The 15,936-nt window shown below is 48.9% G+C and overlaps 1 protein-coding gene and 1 long non-coding RNA gene across 3 annotated transcripts in view; one reads left to right on the forward strand and one right to left on the reverse strand.

Annotated features, from left to right (window-relative positions):
* The window catches only part of EPG5 (ectopic P-granules 5 autophagy tethering factor), a 133,060-nt gene that overhangs the window by 98,631 nt on the left and 18,493 nt on the right, over positions 1-15,936 (forward strand). Inside the window, exons 40-44 of one of the 2 annotated variants that reach the window (XM_058692217.1) lie at positions 583-825; positions 2,072-2,288; positions 2,467-2,682; positions 4,742-4,856; positions 7,061-11,561. In XM_058692217.1, coding sequence (XP_058548200.1) covers positions 583-825; positions 2,072-2,288; positions 2,467-2,682; positions 4,742-4,856; positions 7,061-7,243 — 974 coding nt within the window. In that variant the 3' untranslated portion in view covers positions 7,244-11,561. Of the gene's footprint in view, positions 1-582; positions 826-2,071; positions 2,289-2,466; positions 2,683-4,741; positions 4,857-7,060; positions 11,562-15,936 lie in introns of those variants that run through there. The other variant, XM_058692218.1, reaches the window with a different exon arrangement.
* LOC131490144 (uncharacterized) lies at positions 12,572-15,217 on the reverse strand. The gene is made up of 2 exons (XR_009250965.1): positions 14,561-15,217; positions 12,572-14,337 (listed from the first exon to the last, which is right to left on the reverse strand). It is a non-coding gene; the product is annotated as an uncharacterized LOC131490144 (long non-coding RNA).

Genomic DNA, 15,936 nt, shown 5'->3' on the forward strand with positions numbered 1-15,936 from the left:
ATATTTTGGAAGACCCATTATATTGCCCGTCTGTCCACTTTTCTTACTGAAAAAACAAAGAAAGAAATAAAAACTGCTTAAGTGAGGAGTTATTTTGAAAAGGTTTAAAAAGGTTTTTCTTTTCCTTACTTTTATATTTAGTTTTAAGGAATAACCTCTGTTCCTTGTAAATCACTCCAGAATATCTACAGCTTTGGCACTGGTGAGTGGAGGTACTGTTTCTAGACAGTTTACCAGGTAGGTGGCTTTTGAGATCTGTGAGCAAAGTCTGGACGATAAAGTCTAAGTAAGCATGTTCTGATAAATAATTTAGTCTTTTACCAGCTTGATGTCTATTTATTGAAGTATAGCTCAACCGCGTCCCGTAACCAGGTATCTCTCAGTGGTTCCTCCTTTGCCCTTACGAAGTACTGATGTGCTGCATCCTGTCCTTAAAAGCTACACCCCATGCAGAGTGTTCCTTCTGGTCCTTCAAGATCAGTGACCAGAACTGTAAAGTGTGCCCCGGAGTGTGGCCAAGATCGGGCACATTGACATCTCCATTCCTGCAGCCACTCACGATGTGTCTGTGCTCCCCTGCAGACATGGACAGCCAGACCCGCCACATGGCGCTCAGCAGCCTCTTTATGGAAGTCCTGATGATGATGAACAACGCAACTATTCCAACGGCAGAGTTCCTCCGGGGCAGTGTCCGCGCCTGGATTGGGCAGAAAGTGCACGGGCTGGTGGTCCTGCCTCTCTTAACAGCAGCCTGTCAGAGCCTGGCTTCTGTCCGCCACATGGCTGAGACGACGGAAGCCTGCATCACTGCCTACTTCAACGAAGGTACGAGGCTCTCTGTAGGATGGTCTTTTCCAGGGGAGAGTAAAGCTTTCTCAGAAAGATGTACCTTTCTGGACCCTTCCAGAGAGTGATTTGTTTGTTAATGTAGCTGATGTTTCACAATGTATTTTGTATTGTCCACAAAGATCTGCAGTTAGTGTGAGAACCTATGGCCCGTGCTGTTAGTACAGTCCTGTTTCAGTGGAGGGAACCTCCAATTCATTTTACAGTGGTTTTGGAGGTCAGACCGGCTCTTTTATGGGAGGCAGGTCATGTAAAGTCACAGGCCTAGCCATGATCTTCCAAAGAAATGCTATAAACCAGAATCTTTGTAAGACCCACTGTGTTAATATTCTTTATTTTTGTCACTTTTTAAAATGAGTTTTCATGTGTGTCTTTTATTGCTTCTTGTCACATCTTTTACACTATTACAAAGGGATCAAAGCCCCCCTCCCCCCCACGCTTTCAAAAATCATTCTTATTCCCTAACCTCCCTCTAAACTCGATTCTGGAAACATTGTGGTCTGGTTAAGAAGAATTGCTCGGATGAACATTCTCAGCTGTGATACCCAGATACACATCATTGTGCACACAGTAGGAGAGAAGGAAGGGCGTTAGAGCAAGAAGGCCGGGAAGTGCCCATCACCTGCTGTTGCCCTTCCTTGACAACCCATGAACAATGCATGTCCCTGTGTCCCCCCATGGAAGGTGCTGCACATGTCACCATCTCCCCACTGTCATTCCCCCAAAGAATTGAGAACCACTAGCATAACACTCCTGCTTCAAATTCATTCGGGTTGCTAAAATCAAAAATTTTTTTTTCAGTTTGTGAAACAGTTTTAAGGATTTCTGTTGAGGTATGAGTCAAACCAAGCCCTGAAAAGTAGAAATACTTCTGTCAAATAGAGTAATAATAATTTCCTTGAGAAAAGCATATTCACAACCCACTTAAAAGGTATTAGATGAAGTTAAAACCCTTAGGTGACTTGGACAGGCAGTACCTACCTGTGATTTTAAGGTATTAAAAGGGAGAGAAGGGTGATTATGACTTCTTGCCCTCTAGCCGTGGATGGGCACTTAGCGTGAGGACTTCCCAGTCTATGCCATGAGGCACGTTTCACTTGTGTGGCCTCCAGGGCCCACGCGGGCTTGACATGAAGCCTAAAGTGAAGAGGCCCATTCCAGCAGGTAAATAATTTCATTCTTGTTTTCATCTTGCTATCTTTCCTTGTTTTTTTTTTTTTTTCAGGCTCCCTCAGTCAGAATTTAGGATGGGGCCCCATTCTGGTGTCCCTCCAAGTTCCGGAGCTCACCATAGAAGAATTTCTGCAGGAGTGCCTGTCCCTCGGCAGCTACCTGACTCTCTATGTCTACTTGCTACAGTGTTTAAACAGCGAACAGACTTTAAGGAATGAAATGAAAGTGCTTCTCACCCTGAGCAGGTGGTTGGAGCAGGTGTACCCCGGGTATGTTGGCCCTGTGGCTGCTCTGTCCCTGTCACTGTGTTAACACGCTGGGCTGTCAGCCAAAGCTTTGAAAGTACCAAGTGTCCCCCATACTTGAAATTCAAATGTGGAATTTCAATTAAACAGGAGCGGAAAGAAGCCACCTCTAATTGTGTTTTCCTCCTGGGCCTCCCCCCAGCTCCGTGCAGGAAGAGGCCAAGCTGTTTTTGTGGTGGCACCAAGTCCTGCAGCTGTCCCTGATTCAGACGGAACAGAGTGACTCGGTCCTGATAGAGTCTGTCGTTCGAATTCTGCTCATGCTTCAGAGCAGACAGAGCCAGCTGGCCGAGGAGAGGCTCAGCTCCGGGATTCTGGGGGCAATCGGGCTGGGCCGGAAGTCGCCCCTGTCTAACAGGTAAGCAGGCTCCTGCCACTGCTCTTCCCACTGGGCCTCAGCATCTGCCCCTGCTTGGGGACTGGGATACTTGAGTAGGCTTTTTGACTTCAGGGCTAGGTCCCCTCATAGATTAAGGGGGGAGAAAATCAGCTTGATTACATCTTTATATATTACAAAACATGTTTATTTTTTGTAAACAACTTTGTTTTCACATTTAAAGAATGTTTTCTTAGTAATATCTCTCGTTGTATTTTGACTGTGTAACCTGACCACACTACTGATTTCTTTCTGGCTTTGAGCCAGCGATGGTGTGTAAAGTTAGGTTATAATACCCCAGTTAGGGGCGCCTGGGTGGCGCAGTCGGTTGGGCGTCCGACTTCAGCCAGGTCACGATCTCGCGGTCCGTGAGTTCGAGCCCCGCGTCAGGCTCCGGGCTGATGGCTCGGAGCCTGGAGCCTGTTTCCGATTCTGTGTCTCCCTCTCTCTCTGCCCTTCCCCCGTTCATGCTCTGTCTCTCTCTGTCCCAAAAATAAATTAAAAATGTTGAAAAAAAAAAAAATTAATAAAAAAAATACCCCAGTTAGTTGCTTCACTGCCTGTACTTTGTCAGGGCAGCTCAGGCCCATGAGGGACTCAGTCTCCTGGAACTGTGAATCGCGATGAGTTCAAGTCAACTGATGAGAGGGATAAGTAATGAGAAACAAGTCTAAGTTTTTGTTGCTGAAAATTGCAAGGCATGGAAGAATTTGCCACTGGCCTCCAATTTTTATCTCCCTTATTGGCATAGTGGTTTTCTTCCCTAGCCTTTATCAGGGTTGAAAAGAGTTCTGCCATTGTGATGTCAGCATTCTTGTAGAATAGCCCATTGCAACTTCGGGAATCAGTCCAGACCAGGTCACATCATGTGTCTTTGTTTGTGGTAGAATTTAGCAGGAGTATGTGACTTTGATTTACCTAAATTGTGGAAGACTACACATAACGTAAAATTTATTACGGTAACTCTTTTAAACTATACAATTCAGCGGTGTTTAATACATTGACAGTGTTGTTGTACTCATTGCCACTGTCTAGTTCAGACATGTTTCTGTCTTCCCAACAGGAAATCCCATACTCGTTAGACAGTTAACTCCCTATGTCCCTCTCCCCTGAGTCTCTGGCAGCCGCTAAGTGACCTTCTGACTTTATTATATCTTTTCTGGACATCTCACAGAAATGGAATCATATACTGTGTGGCCTCTTGTGTCTGGCTTCTGTGACTTCACCTGAAGTTGCAAGACTCACCCATGTTTAATCATAAATCAGTACCTCACTCCTTTTTATGGCTGAGTAATATTCAGTCATGTGGATGTGGTATGGATGTATCACATTTTGTTTATCCATTCATCGGTGGATAGACATTTGGGTTTTTACACTTTTTGGCTGCTGTGAAGTTTGTTAACAAATTTTTGTTGCACATGTTTTCCGTTCTTTTGAGTATGTGCCCAGGAGTAGAATTGCTGGGTCATATGGTTTCTCTGTGCTTAAGTTACTGAGTAACTGCCCAAATCCATTTTCCTGCACCAGTTTTTACATTCACACCAGCAGTGCCTGAGGTTCCAGTTATTCTACATGTTTTTTTTTTTTTTTTAATTTTTTTTCAACGTTTTTTATTTATTTTTGGGACAGAGAGAGACAGAGCATGAACGGGGGAGGGGCAGAGAGAGAGGGAGACACAGAATCGGAAACAGGCTCCAGGCTCCGAGCCATCAGCCCAGGGCCTGACGCGGGGCTCGAACTCACGGACCGCGAGATCGTGACCTGGCTGAAGTCGGACGCTTAACCGACTGCGCCACCCAGGCGCCCCAAGTTATTCTACATGTTTGCAACAGTCTGAATGTTGCTTACGTTTTTTGGGCAGTGATGATGGAAAGGAAGGTTAAGGCTCCTTCTTGGTCATACTTACGATTTTCCTGCAGAGGCTAGCAACAGCGTTAGGTCTGAAATGTGTTTATCTTGTTTTTAAAGAGAAAATGTGGTATTTATTTTAAAATATTTACTTGAATCGTCATTTACTTCTGACCTCTCCCTGACGCCAAAGGTTCCGAGTGGTTGCTCGAGGCATGGCCGCCTTCCTTTCGGTTCAGGTTCCTTCCGAGGATCAGATCCGTTTGAAGCCTGGCTCTGAATTACATCTGACCCCAAAAGCTCAGCAGGTCAGTAAAAACAGCTTTACAGTTAAGGGTCGGAGTCTTTTCGGCGGGCCTTCCCGGGAGGCGAGGGGCGGCAGCCGTTGTCCTCACACACGGCGGCGTGGTTCGCTGTCGTAGCTCTGTGCTGTGCTCTGCATACTGCACGTGCCTGCCTCAGATTTTAAACCAGTTTTTGTAGGTGCGTGCCTAGAGCACTGGAAGTGCCGTTGTAGAAAAAGCAAGGCCATGGGCAAGCCAGCCGGTCCAGGGTCGAATTGGTTCTGCTGAATAGGATTGTGACCACGTGCTGGGGGCCGGGGACTGGCACAGAAGATGGGGCCACAGGAGACTGACTAGGTTAGTTGAGCTTTAACTTGGAACCAAGGAAGTCGTTCTGATTTTGTGAGTCTGGGGGCTGACCCCTGTTGGCTGATGTGGGAATAACCAAAAAACATGGACACAGTGGCAGCTGTGAGAAATCATAGTTTGTTCTAAAAACGTGGGAGGCCACATGGCAGTGGTCCTGTCCTCATAGGTATTTTCACCTGTAAACAGGCTGGCCGTGTACAGAGGGGTCTCCTGTAAAACAGTGGCCAGCATTCCCGAGTGCTCACCGGAGGCACTGTTGTGAGTTTTAACTCACTTGATACTAATGAGTTAACGTTTTAGCTCATTTAATCCTCATAAGAACCCTGTGCTGTAGGAGCTGCTGTTATCCTGGTTGTATGCTGAGGAAGTGGGGCCGAGAGGGGCAGGGCTCAGTGACTTGTAAGTGCCGGCTGGGGCCTCACCCCCTCTGCGCTCTGCAGTTCTGTGTCGGGTGGGCGCTCGCACCCCTTGCTCTTCGTCCTTTGTGGCCTTGTGATGGCCAAGCCGGCCACGTGCAGGGCGATCTCTGGGTTATTAAGAGCAAGCATCCAGCGATCCAGGCAGCAGGTTCTTCACAGGCTTCTTGGTTTATACAGTACCCGATACTTGTCACCAGTTGACCTGACAACTGCCGTTTGAGTCCCTAATGTCATATATGAGCCGTGTAGAAACTGCCACACGTGGGCAGGAAATTCTCCTGAGGGCCGATTGTGAAGTGGGCGCGACACCCACGTATATTCGAGAAGTCTGATGCTCTCCTGTGGCTACCAGGTCTCCCGGGCCTTGCCTCTCCACCTTCATTCCCTTATGTGATGACTCCTGCCTGCCCCCCATTGATGCCTGTTCTCAGATTGAACTTCCTCCACCCAGCAGTCAGGTTGGGAGCTACATCCCTTCAGTTGTTCATTTTTGGCTCTGAGACTTCTGTCTTCAATCCCCTGGCAGTTTATTTCTAAGCTGCCAAATTATTTACCATCCTCAACGACTTCTCCATCCTTGTTTACTGACCTGAGCATTGATCTGCATTTGAACTGCATTCTCTCGTGCGGTGGCCCCCATATCTGAGAGGGGAAGGTGTGGGGTAGTCTGTGGTCACGTTCAGAATCCTGGGGGTGGATGACCGGTGTAGCTGGAGAACAAAGCTCTCCCACACAAAGAACCACTGTTCTGATTTTGTTTTCTCCACATACAGTCTTCTTCTCCTTTCCTACTGTGAAGGAAAGAAATGTTAAAATTGTGGAATTAAAGAATGTTTTTCTTTATTCCCGAAGAGAGGCATGGGAACACCTTCATTGTTTCTGATGGGCAAAGCCGAGGAGCTTGATCTGTACTTTATGCTTGTTGACCGATAGAATGATCTCATCCTCAGCAGCACTTAGGCACTGGTTTCTTTTGAATGCATATAAATAGATAGTTTAATATGACGTGATTTTGTAATCTAAGAACAAACCCAATAGCAAATCAAAATCTCACAGTAGCTGGTGCCTGGGACTTCGGCTTGGGTTCTAGGAGGAGAGGCAGCAGGAGATCGGTGGGGAGGGCTCTGTGCCGGCACTGGCAGGAAGGAGGATGAGGCAGTGGGCCAGCCTGGCCTGGCTGCCACAGTGGCTTTCTGCGGGGAAGGTTGGAGAAACAGCACAGCCAGGAGGAGGGAAGGCTGGGTGTGGAGGCTGCTGAAGCCAGAGAAGCTTGGGTGCTGGCTTCCTTCTGCTGTGGTTCATCAGTGCCTGCCTTTGGGACTTCTACTTCCGGTTCCCTAGGCTTCCCAGTTGCACCAGATGATGGCAGGTGTGCTGCACCTGCGGGATCACGAACTGTACATCTGTGTGGTTAACCCTCCCATCTTCTGTGTCTTTCAGGCTCTGAATGCTCTTGAATCCTTGACATCAAGTAAGCAGTATGTTGAATACCAGGATCAGGTATCACAAGCTGCACAATTTATAAAGCATCCTGGCCATTGCCTCCAAGATGGGAAAAGCTTCCTGGCTCTTCTTGTTAACTGTCTCTATCCAGAAGTGCATTATTTGGACAACATACGATAGTAACACCGAGTCTCTCAAAAAAACCTGTTGCTGTTTATGTTTACATTTAACTTTGCTGTTGCACAAGTAACTTTGCTCAGTCTCACTGCAGAGCTCAGTTGGGCCAGTGAGTTCGTTGACTGAGAGGCAAGTCAGGAGGCACTAGATAATTCTGTTGTGCATGCGCATGTGTGTATGTCTTTGTGTGTGTGTGTGTGTGTGTGTGTGTGTGTTTTCTTAGTTCTTGAAACTTCCCAGGGCCTTTGTAGTTTTTATGTTCACCCCACTGGAGAAAATGAGTCCCACTTGGGCACAGAGCCATTCAGCTGCTGGATCCCCAGTCACCTCACAGGACCCCCCCACGGGGCTCTGTTGTATGTCACCATTTCTGTCTTCCCTGTTTTATTTAAATCTCAAGACTGCTGTGTCAGATCTAACTGCTTTGGGAATCATGTAGAACCCTCAGTTTTGAACCTCATTTGTGTTCTTTCAAAGTAAAACAAGCTTTGAAAACTTCTGCATTTCTCAAATGTGGGGAAATACACCAGCTTCAAAGTATTATTTCCCTCAAAATGGAGATAAGAATGCTGAATTAAAGTGAGGCATTGTCTGAAATGTGGCCACTTGATCCTTGATTGTAGCGGATGGCAGAGATGGTGGCAAGTCCATTTCCATCCAGCTGTGGTCCTCATGAAGAAGGAGATGTCCATGTAAACCGAGGGGGCACACAGGTAGCATGTGATGAGCAGACTGTGTACAGACGTGTTTCGTTTGATCCCCGTGGTGGAGAGTGTGGTCACTGTGGACATATGTGGACATAGTGTCAGGCCTACCCCAGCCCATTCCTGCATTCACACCGCTTCCTCAGCCCCCGTGGACATCAAAGTTTGCACCTCTTGATAGACAGCAGGTTTGAAATCTGAAGGCCTTGCTGTCTAGAGAGGGAGTCTGAGAACTTAATGCTCTATATTCTACTTGTTTCTTCATTCCACATTCAAGCTCAAATGAAGTTAGACACTTGTCCGTGGAAACTTGACTTTTCCAGTAGCCATGTGCCTTCTGTTGTTGTTCACCATTCACTTGCTACCAGAGCCTGTCTGCTGCCTTGCTCTGTGGCCAGCTTCTTGCTCTTGTCATTTCCACCCCCGGCATGTGCAGTTTGACTTCTGCCTTCCTAATTCTCTTGGCTCGAAATTGATTTTGTTCATTCAGCTTGCAGAATATGTCTTCTGTTCATGGATTAATTATAACCCAAGGATATTTATCTAACGGTGTCTGAACTGAGAGCCCTCAGCAGGGGGAGCAGGATAAAGGTTAACGGAGTGATAACCTCTCTTCAGATCTCCTCTTGGAGTGCTCACCCCAACATTTGGAAGTGTGCGGGAGCCTGTTCTCCCATTTTGAACTTGTTTAGTTGCACAGAACACATCTGCTCCACAGATCAAGATTATCCCTGTGAGCCTCCAAGGTTGTAGGCCACAAAGCATCCCTCTCAGAGGGCACGTCACAGGGCTCTCCTTGGTTTTGCTTTTCTCCATTTTCAAAATCAGTCAGCCTCCCTGTGCTGTGTTAAGAAAATGTCATAAGCTGTGGGCAGTTCAGTGGCCGATTTGGCAACAAAGATTTCATGACAGAAGTGTTTTGTGTGCTGTTTTCTGTGAGGAGGCTGTAATTATTGATATCCTAGAATGTGAAAATTTTGAGTGACAGTCTACATTTTAAAGAAAATTATGATTCATCTATTAATTTTCAAAGGTTTATAATATTTATAATGTATTTGGTCTGTAAAAATTATAAAAAATAAAATCAGTCTTTGGTTGTAGCTGGCAAGAATATGAATTTTAGGGGTATTTCAGTTAAAGTTAATGCAGAATGTTATGCCCAATGTCCTCTGTTTTGATACTGGAACTTGATTATCAGAGATGGTTGGTGAAATACTTCCTCTCTGACTACTTTGTGCTTAACAGTGGAGGCCTCACTCACCCCATAGCCTTGGAGCGTCTCAAGGCTGAGGAAGTGCTTTAAAGATGCTGAGATAGTTCAGAAGGGGGCAACACTGCTGTAGCCTTCTGGGGGCAGAATAGAACAGCCAGCCCTTGGCTTTCAGGAATGATGAGCCTTTGCTGCCCAAAACAGTTGGCCTCTCCGGAGAGCGCAGGGCCAGGTTCAGACACCCTTGCCTGCGGTGCCACATGTGATGCCTGGATCAAGCCAGACCAAGGCCGCCCCGCGCCGAGCGGTGTTGGAGGCGAGCTAGCACCGACCTTCCCTGCCTGTGCCCGTTGGTGGCACCTGGCTCGGACAGGGACGTCGTGACAGGTGCCTCCCCTGCATCTGCACTCATCTCCCCACAGCTCACAGAGCTCAGGTCCGAGAGGCACGCTCGACCTCCCCCGTTTCCTGGCTCCTGCGCCCGACTGGAACAAGGGGACAGGGCAGAAAGCTGGAAGGCACAGGCCGATGGGGAGGTTGTGCTGATATGTCCGCTCAGCCTGATGGAGGAGCCAGGACCCACCTGGCGTGATCCCAGAGCTCCTGGGCGCGCAGAGAACATCATGATCAGTTTGGGGCTCAGTCACATCTGCCCCCTGGGGTGGCCTGAGTCCCTCATTCTGAGGCCGGGCGAGCCTCTCCAGAAAATGAAAACCCCCCGAGTGGCCTCACTTCACCGTAACCAGCCCCATTCCTCCCGCTCAGTTACTAAAATCAGCGCATCCAGGGGGCACAAGGTAGGGTGTTCAGTTCATGCCCTTTCTTTTGAATGAAGGTGATACACAGTTTTCTATTGGGTTTTTAATACTAAGATTAATGATTTCCTCTGGAGCAGGAAGCAAATGCTGTAGAATCATGACTTTTAAAGTTCATCTGGTCCCACTTCTCACTCAGCAGGGACCCCCAGCCCTGCTCTTCCAGCCAACCCCCTGCCTCTCCTCCGCCCTGTCCTGTGGCCAGGAGTCCTGCCCCTTGTGGACAAGCCCAGGTGGGCATTGGCTTTATGTTGTGCCAGAACTGGCCTGATGACATTGGTCATGGTTCGGCTGCAGCTGGCCAGGCCGGGGCTCCTCTGCTACTCTAACCGGTCTTCTAACATTTTCAGACCTCATCACCCCCCTGACCCCACCGGTCCACCTCTTAGTCTTCATGCTAAATGCTCAGTGCCTTTAGTTGGTCCTCTTCCCCCACGATGTCTGACAGGGCTGCTCTTTGGGGAAAGTGCCCAAGTTAGCCCATGTTACTCCAAAAGGGCCGTGTCCATGAATACCAGGGCCGGGGCTCAGGGACACAAACTTGAGGTGGCAGTCACCCGCAGGCACCAAGAGAGTATGCTTCCTTCTGTTTTGTGCCCTTGGCCTGATCTCTGTCCCGGGCTTTGTCACACCAGTGTGGGCCAAGCAGTGACGTTGACCCCCTGGGACATGTGGATGGCATCGGCTCTCGGCGGCTGTGCCCTGTGGTTCGCACATTCAGTTAGTGGCGAATTCAAACTCCACACCTTGGTTTAACATTAGTTGCTGCCCAAGATCAGTCTCATCGCCTGCCTGCATGATAAGCTAACAAATAAGGCGCTTTGAACGTATCCTTTAACACTGTCTGCTCTTCAGTCTGGACCAACTTCACGGCTTATTTTGAAGTAGTAGCTGAATTTTTTTCTGCTCAGTTAACTTTGTCTTACTAAACAAAACGAGGAGTCTAATGTTGGAAACAAACATGTTGCTTTTTTTTTTTTTTTTTTTTTTCAAGAGTATCCTCATACTGATCTTCCGTTTGAATCTGGGTTGAGCTGGATAAAGTTCTTGGCTTACAGCCAGGCGCTCTTACAGACCTTGTCCTGGTCCTTGGTGATCCCCACACATTATAGAGCCATCAAGTGTCCTGCAGAAGCTACAGCTGACACTTCTTCCAGTCTGGATAGGTTCCTGATTTTTGGTGACAATAACTTGAAAAAAATAAAACTGAACTACTGACCCTGTTTGGGGATAATGAAATCACTAAGGAATGAATGTTGTTTATTAAAACTTTTATTTTTTAATGTACAGATGTAATATCTCTCACTGAGCGCTGAAGGTTAGAATTTAGTTTTCCTTCAGTGGCTTAAAATCACTTACGTGGCAACAAGTACTTCCTGAGTGTGTTTAACTCTTTCCTTCCCACATGTATAGTGTGGCCTTTAACAACCACATCTTATCCGGTCATTAAATGTGCAATATTCAACTTCTTGTTCATTGTTGAGCATTTTACACGCTTGTACAAAGATTGAGTTTTTATATAATGATGAGAAACAGAGAAATGCGAATGGGTTTAAGTAAAATCCTGCAAATAAACGAGAATTAAAATTGAATTTACATGTGGTGGACACGTCTCGTTTTTGGCAGATTGGTTGGCAGGTCTTTTCATCCAGAAGTCACACTAAGAAAAATTTGGAATCAGAGAACTTGTAAGGGGTAGAATCTGTATTTTGTGACATGCCACCACATGACACAAAGTTAAATTCAAAGAGAATTTAAGTCTTGGGGGTTTAAGAACAGGAGGCCACCTGGTGACCCCAGAGAATTCAGGAGAGCCCTGAGGGTCTACAGTGTGGCTGTGACCTTAGGAGGAGGAGGGACACGAAGCTGCATGAAGGCTCCACCACCAGACTTCCTGGGCGGGGCTGGGGCACCTTGGAGGTCGAGCTGCCAGGGGAGGGCAGTATAACCTGAGCATTGAAGCTCAGGGAGCTCTTTCTCTCGCTTTCCTTAGCATTCGTGAGACACATCTTGAATGGGCCAAAGTATGGTGGGAGGGCCTGCACATTTGATTTGGGATTGACATCAGTTTGGAATTTCTGTGGGACAGGGCCCCTTCCTCCCTTGTCTGGGTTTGGCTTCCTTTTTCCAGACGGAGCCACAGGATTTGAGGATTGGGAAGTGGATTAGAGGCAAGATGTGCCACCTCCTAGTGTAGGAATCGGTTTCCTGTCTCTGGACCAGTGGGCTTTCTTGCTGGGACACACCCACAGAAATGCAGCGGGGAAATGGTTCCTGTCACCCTGGGGCAGCTGAGAAATAGAGATGGTCTTCATCTAAGGGTGAAGCCAGGATCTTCCTCTGGAAACTGCTCTTCTGAAGACAGCCCTCTTCCTTCTTGGTCTTCCTTTCTAGCCAAACCTTTTTAGGAAACAGCCACACTTTTCTGGTCTGTCAGGGTGACCAACACGGCCCCTCTCCTGGACACTGTATTGTAATATAGCCTAAATTTGTGGCTGACACCAGATTTACTGTGGACCTTCAGTCTTCCTGGGCTGCCCTGCTCCCTGCCTTGTCTTTTTTTTTTTTTTTTTTTTTTTTTAATATTTTGAGGTAGAGAGAAAGGGTGTGAGCATTGGAGGGGCACAGAGCGAGGGAGAGAGAGTCCCAAGCAGGTTCCATGCTGTCAGTACAGAGCCCGAAGGGGGCTTGATCTCACGGTCCATGAGATCATGACCTGAGCCAAAATCAAGAGTTGGACACTTAACCGGCTGAGCCACCCAAGCGCCCCCTGCCTTGTCCTTAATCAACCTTCCTTAAGGCCCTTTGTCCACCTTCCTTTTCCTGTCCCACTCTTCTCCTTCATCCCATCCTCCTCCCCCTCCTCTTCTGGTGGCAGTATGGAGGTGAGTGCCTCGGCTATCTTCAGCTCTGGGGACCCTTTGAGGTCACTTGCACACAGGACTTGGGGGTGACTGTGGAAGACAAAGGTCTGGGGGCCCAAATCCCGGGAAACCCAGAGTGCCAAGTATTTCTGTATCCTTATGTTGGCAGATCATGTTTTTCTCCCTTTAGTACATAAAATGTGACACAGAGGAAGGGGCACAGGAGAGGAGGAGAGACATGGGAGAGAAAGCCTGGGAAAGAGGAGGCAGCATGTGGGTGTGGAAGGAGCTGGGACCACAGCTGTTTTGTCACAAAACATGTGGGAAGCTGGCCAGGCCGCTTTCCTCCTGAGACTTTCCCTATTTTAAATGGGGATAATTGCAGCTTTTCCTGTTCCCTGGGTTTACAGCAAGAAGTCCCTGAGGCCACAGAGGTGGAGGCACTGAGGAAATGTTGAGGGGATGTTATTGGGGGAGAGAGGGCTGGTAGCATTGACTTAAGCAGCCAGGGCTGGAGGCCGGACAAAGCCCAGGACCCCCGGCTCTTGGTCTCTAAGGTCCCACTGGCCTGAAGGCCCTGTGACCAGTGGGCCTGGCGTTCCCGTCCAGGCTGGCTAAGGGGCTGTATGTGAACACTCAGCCCACTGTGTGTCATTTCGTACCCAGGCAGGGCCTACCTTCAGTGTAGATGATCTCATGGACACTGTCTTCTCCTGTAGATGCATCTCGATGTAAAAGGTCACTAGCTCCTCAAGCCAGGGGAAGTGTGTCGGGCTCTTGGCACATCTGGGTGCACCTCTTCCTCCCACTGCCCATCTCCAAGGGCAACAGGTGGAGGGCTGGCAGTGGAGGGCAGTCTCTGGGCTGTCAGCAGCCCTTCTGGGGACAAACGGGCTCACATTCCCAGAGCACTGAAGGGATGGCTCTAGCTGTGTGCCCTGGATCACACTGCGGAGTCCTGTCTTGAAAACGCCAAGTCTCCTGGGTCCCTTCTCTCCCTGACAATGTGCCGACTGAGCCTGTCACCTGTGGCTCTGGTCCTTGCCACTGACAAAGCCTGAGCGCTCCGAGATGGTCGGGTTGGGGAGGACGGCAGCTCTGCTCCACGCAGACCTCCCAGTGAGAGCTCCAAGCTCCTGGGGTCTGGTGATGGCCAAATACAGCCGCTTCACCACTCTCCCCTTTTGCCCCTGGAGCAGCCGCTTTGTCTGGAGACTAAGCAGAAGGCTGCCTGTGCGCAGTAAGCAAATCGGTAGAGGGAGTGCCGGAGGGACCCTCTGCTGTCCCTTCTGTGTGTGTGCTCCCCACGGCCCAGCATGGGGTGTGAAAGCACTCCACCAGCTGCGTGTTCCTTTTAGGGATGCCACTTCGGCGGTTTCTGGGACGCCCTCCTTCAAACTGCACATACCATAAGAAGGAGCACTGGGTGGTGAGCTCGCACCCTTGGAAGTCAGCCCACCTGGAGGCAGCCTCAAACTTCAGCTTAAGAATCGCCTGGGGGCGCCTGGGTGGCGCAGTCGGTTAAGCGTCCGACTTCAGCCAGGTCACGATCTCGCGGTCCGTGAGTTCGAGCCCCGCGTCGGGCTCTGGGCTGATGGCTCGGAGCCTGGAGCCTGTTTCCGATTCTGTGTCTCCCTCTCTCTCTGCCCCTCCCCCGTTCATGCTCTGTCTCTCTCTGTCCCAAAAATAAATAAAAAACGTTGAAAAAAAAAAAATTAAAGAGTCACCTGGGCCCTGGCTAGAGACGACAAGCTAAGAAAGACATTTTGAGAACTGGGGAAATACGAATGTGGGCTATACGATGATATTATTCCATTATTGTTAACATTTTCTCAAACGTGAAAATGGCATTGGAGTTATGGAGGAGAATGCTCTTGTTCTCTGGAGATGCAGCTGAGGTATTTAGAGGCGAAGCACTGTGGTGTCTGCAGTTGGCCCTGAATGGTTCAAATACACACACACACACACACACACACACACACACGTGTGCACATTAGCAAATATGGCAAATGGTATTAACTGTTGGATGTAGGTGGTGGGTACCTGGGTGGTCATCTTCCTTTTTCAGCTGTGTGTGTGTGTGTGTGTGTGTGTGATTGAAAATGATCATAATACAAAGTTAGGGGCAAAAATCACATGAGCATCTGTTTAAAATTCCAGCACCCAGCCTCAGAGCTCACTTTTAGGAGGCCCAGGTAGCACTCAGGATGGGGATTTGAGCAAGCTCCCCAGGTCCTTCTGATGCAAACCACTTAACCTTCAGAAACCACTGCAGAAACACGGCTCTGAGAGCCTGGGGTCTCGAGGTGGAAACCCCAGCCCCAAAGCATGGTGGCTCCGGAGCAGGTGCAGCAGTTGGACGGGTGAAAGCAGCATGCTGAGCAGTAGAGGGAGTCAGTGTCCTGCTTGGCCCCTTGGTTCCACCCCCCCCACCCCCAACCCCCCCCCCCCCTGCTTCTCAGCCCTGTCGGGGGCAGCACTTACTACCATGTGGGAGCCCCCTCTAGCTGCAGCCCTCATGCTCCAGCAACTTTGGGTGGCTTCAATATCATGCTATGTCTGACCACCTGGCCTTTTCCCAGACTGCCCTTTCCGCTTAGAATCACCTTTGTTCTCATCTTCCGACTTCCATTCTCCCCCATTTACGTGGCCGGCACGTGCCTTCTCCATGTCCCCTCCTCTAGGAAGCCTTCCCAAGACTGGGTCACTCTTCCTTCCTGTGTGCTCCCATAGCACCTTCAGCATTCTGTTGCCCTTACAGGATTCCCCGCTAACTGGTCTGTCGCTCCCTAACCTGAGAAATTTTACTGTGGAGCCCTCGGGGCTGTTGCCCATGCTTCTGGCTTCCCTCCTTCCAGGCATCGTGTAGGGCGCACTGCCCAGCCCCCTGAGGGTGAGTGTGGCACGTTGGTAGTTCTGGCCAATGAGTTATGATCTCAGGAGACCCTCGAGAGCTCTCTTTTTATCTCCAACCCAATGACCCACAACAAGAGATGGCGGGTCCTTGGGAGCCTGTGTTCCTAAGTACAGCAAGCAAAGCTCTAATGCCAATCTGTGGTGGGCATGTAACTCTGGTGCAAATAAACCCTAGTTGCTTTCAGCC

Source organism: Neofelis nebulosa, chromosome 11 (genome assembly GCF_028018385.1).
Source record: "Neofelis nebulosa isolate mNeoNeb1 chromosome 11, mNeoNeb1.pri, whole genome shotgun sequence".
Classification (NCBI taxonomy): domain Eukaryota; kingdom Metazoa; phylum Chordata; class Mammalia; order Carnivora; family Felidae; genus Neofelis; species Neofelis nebulosa.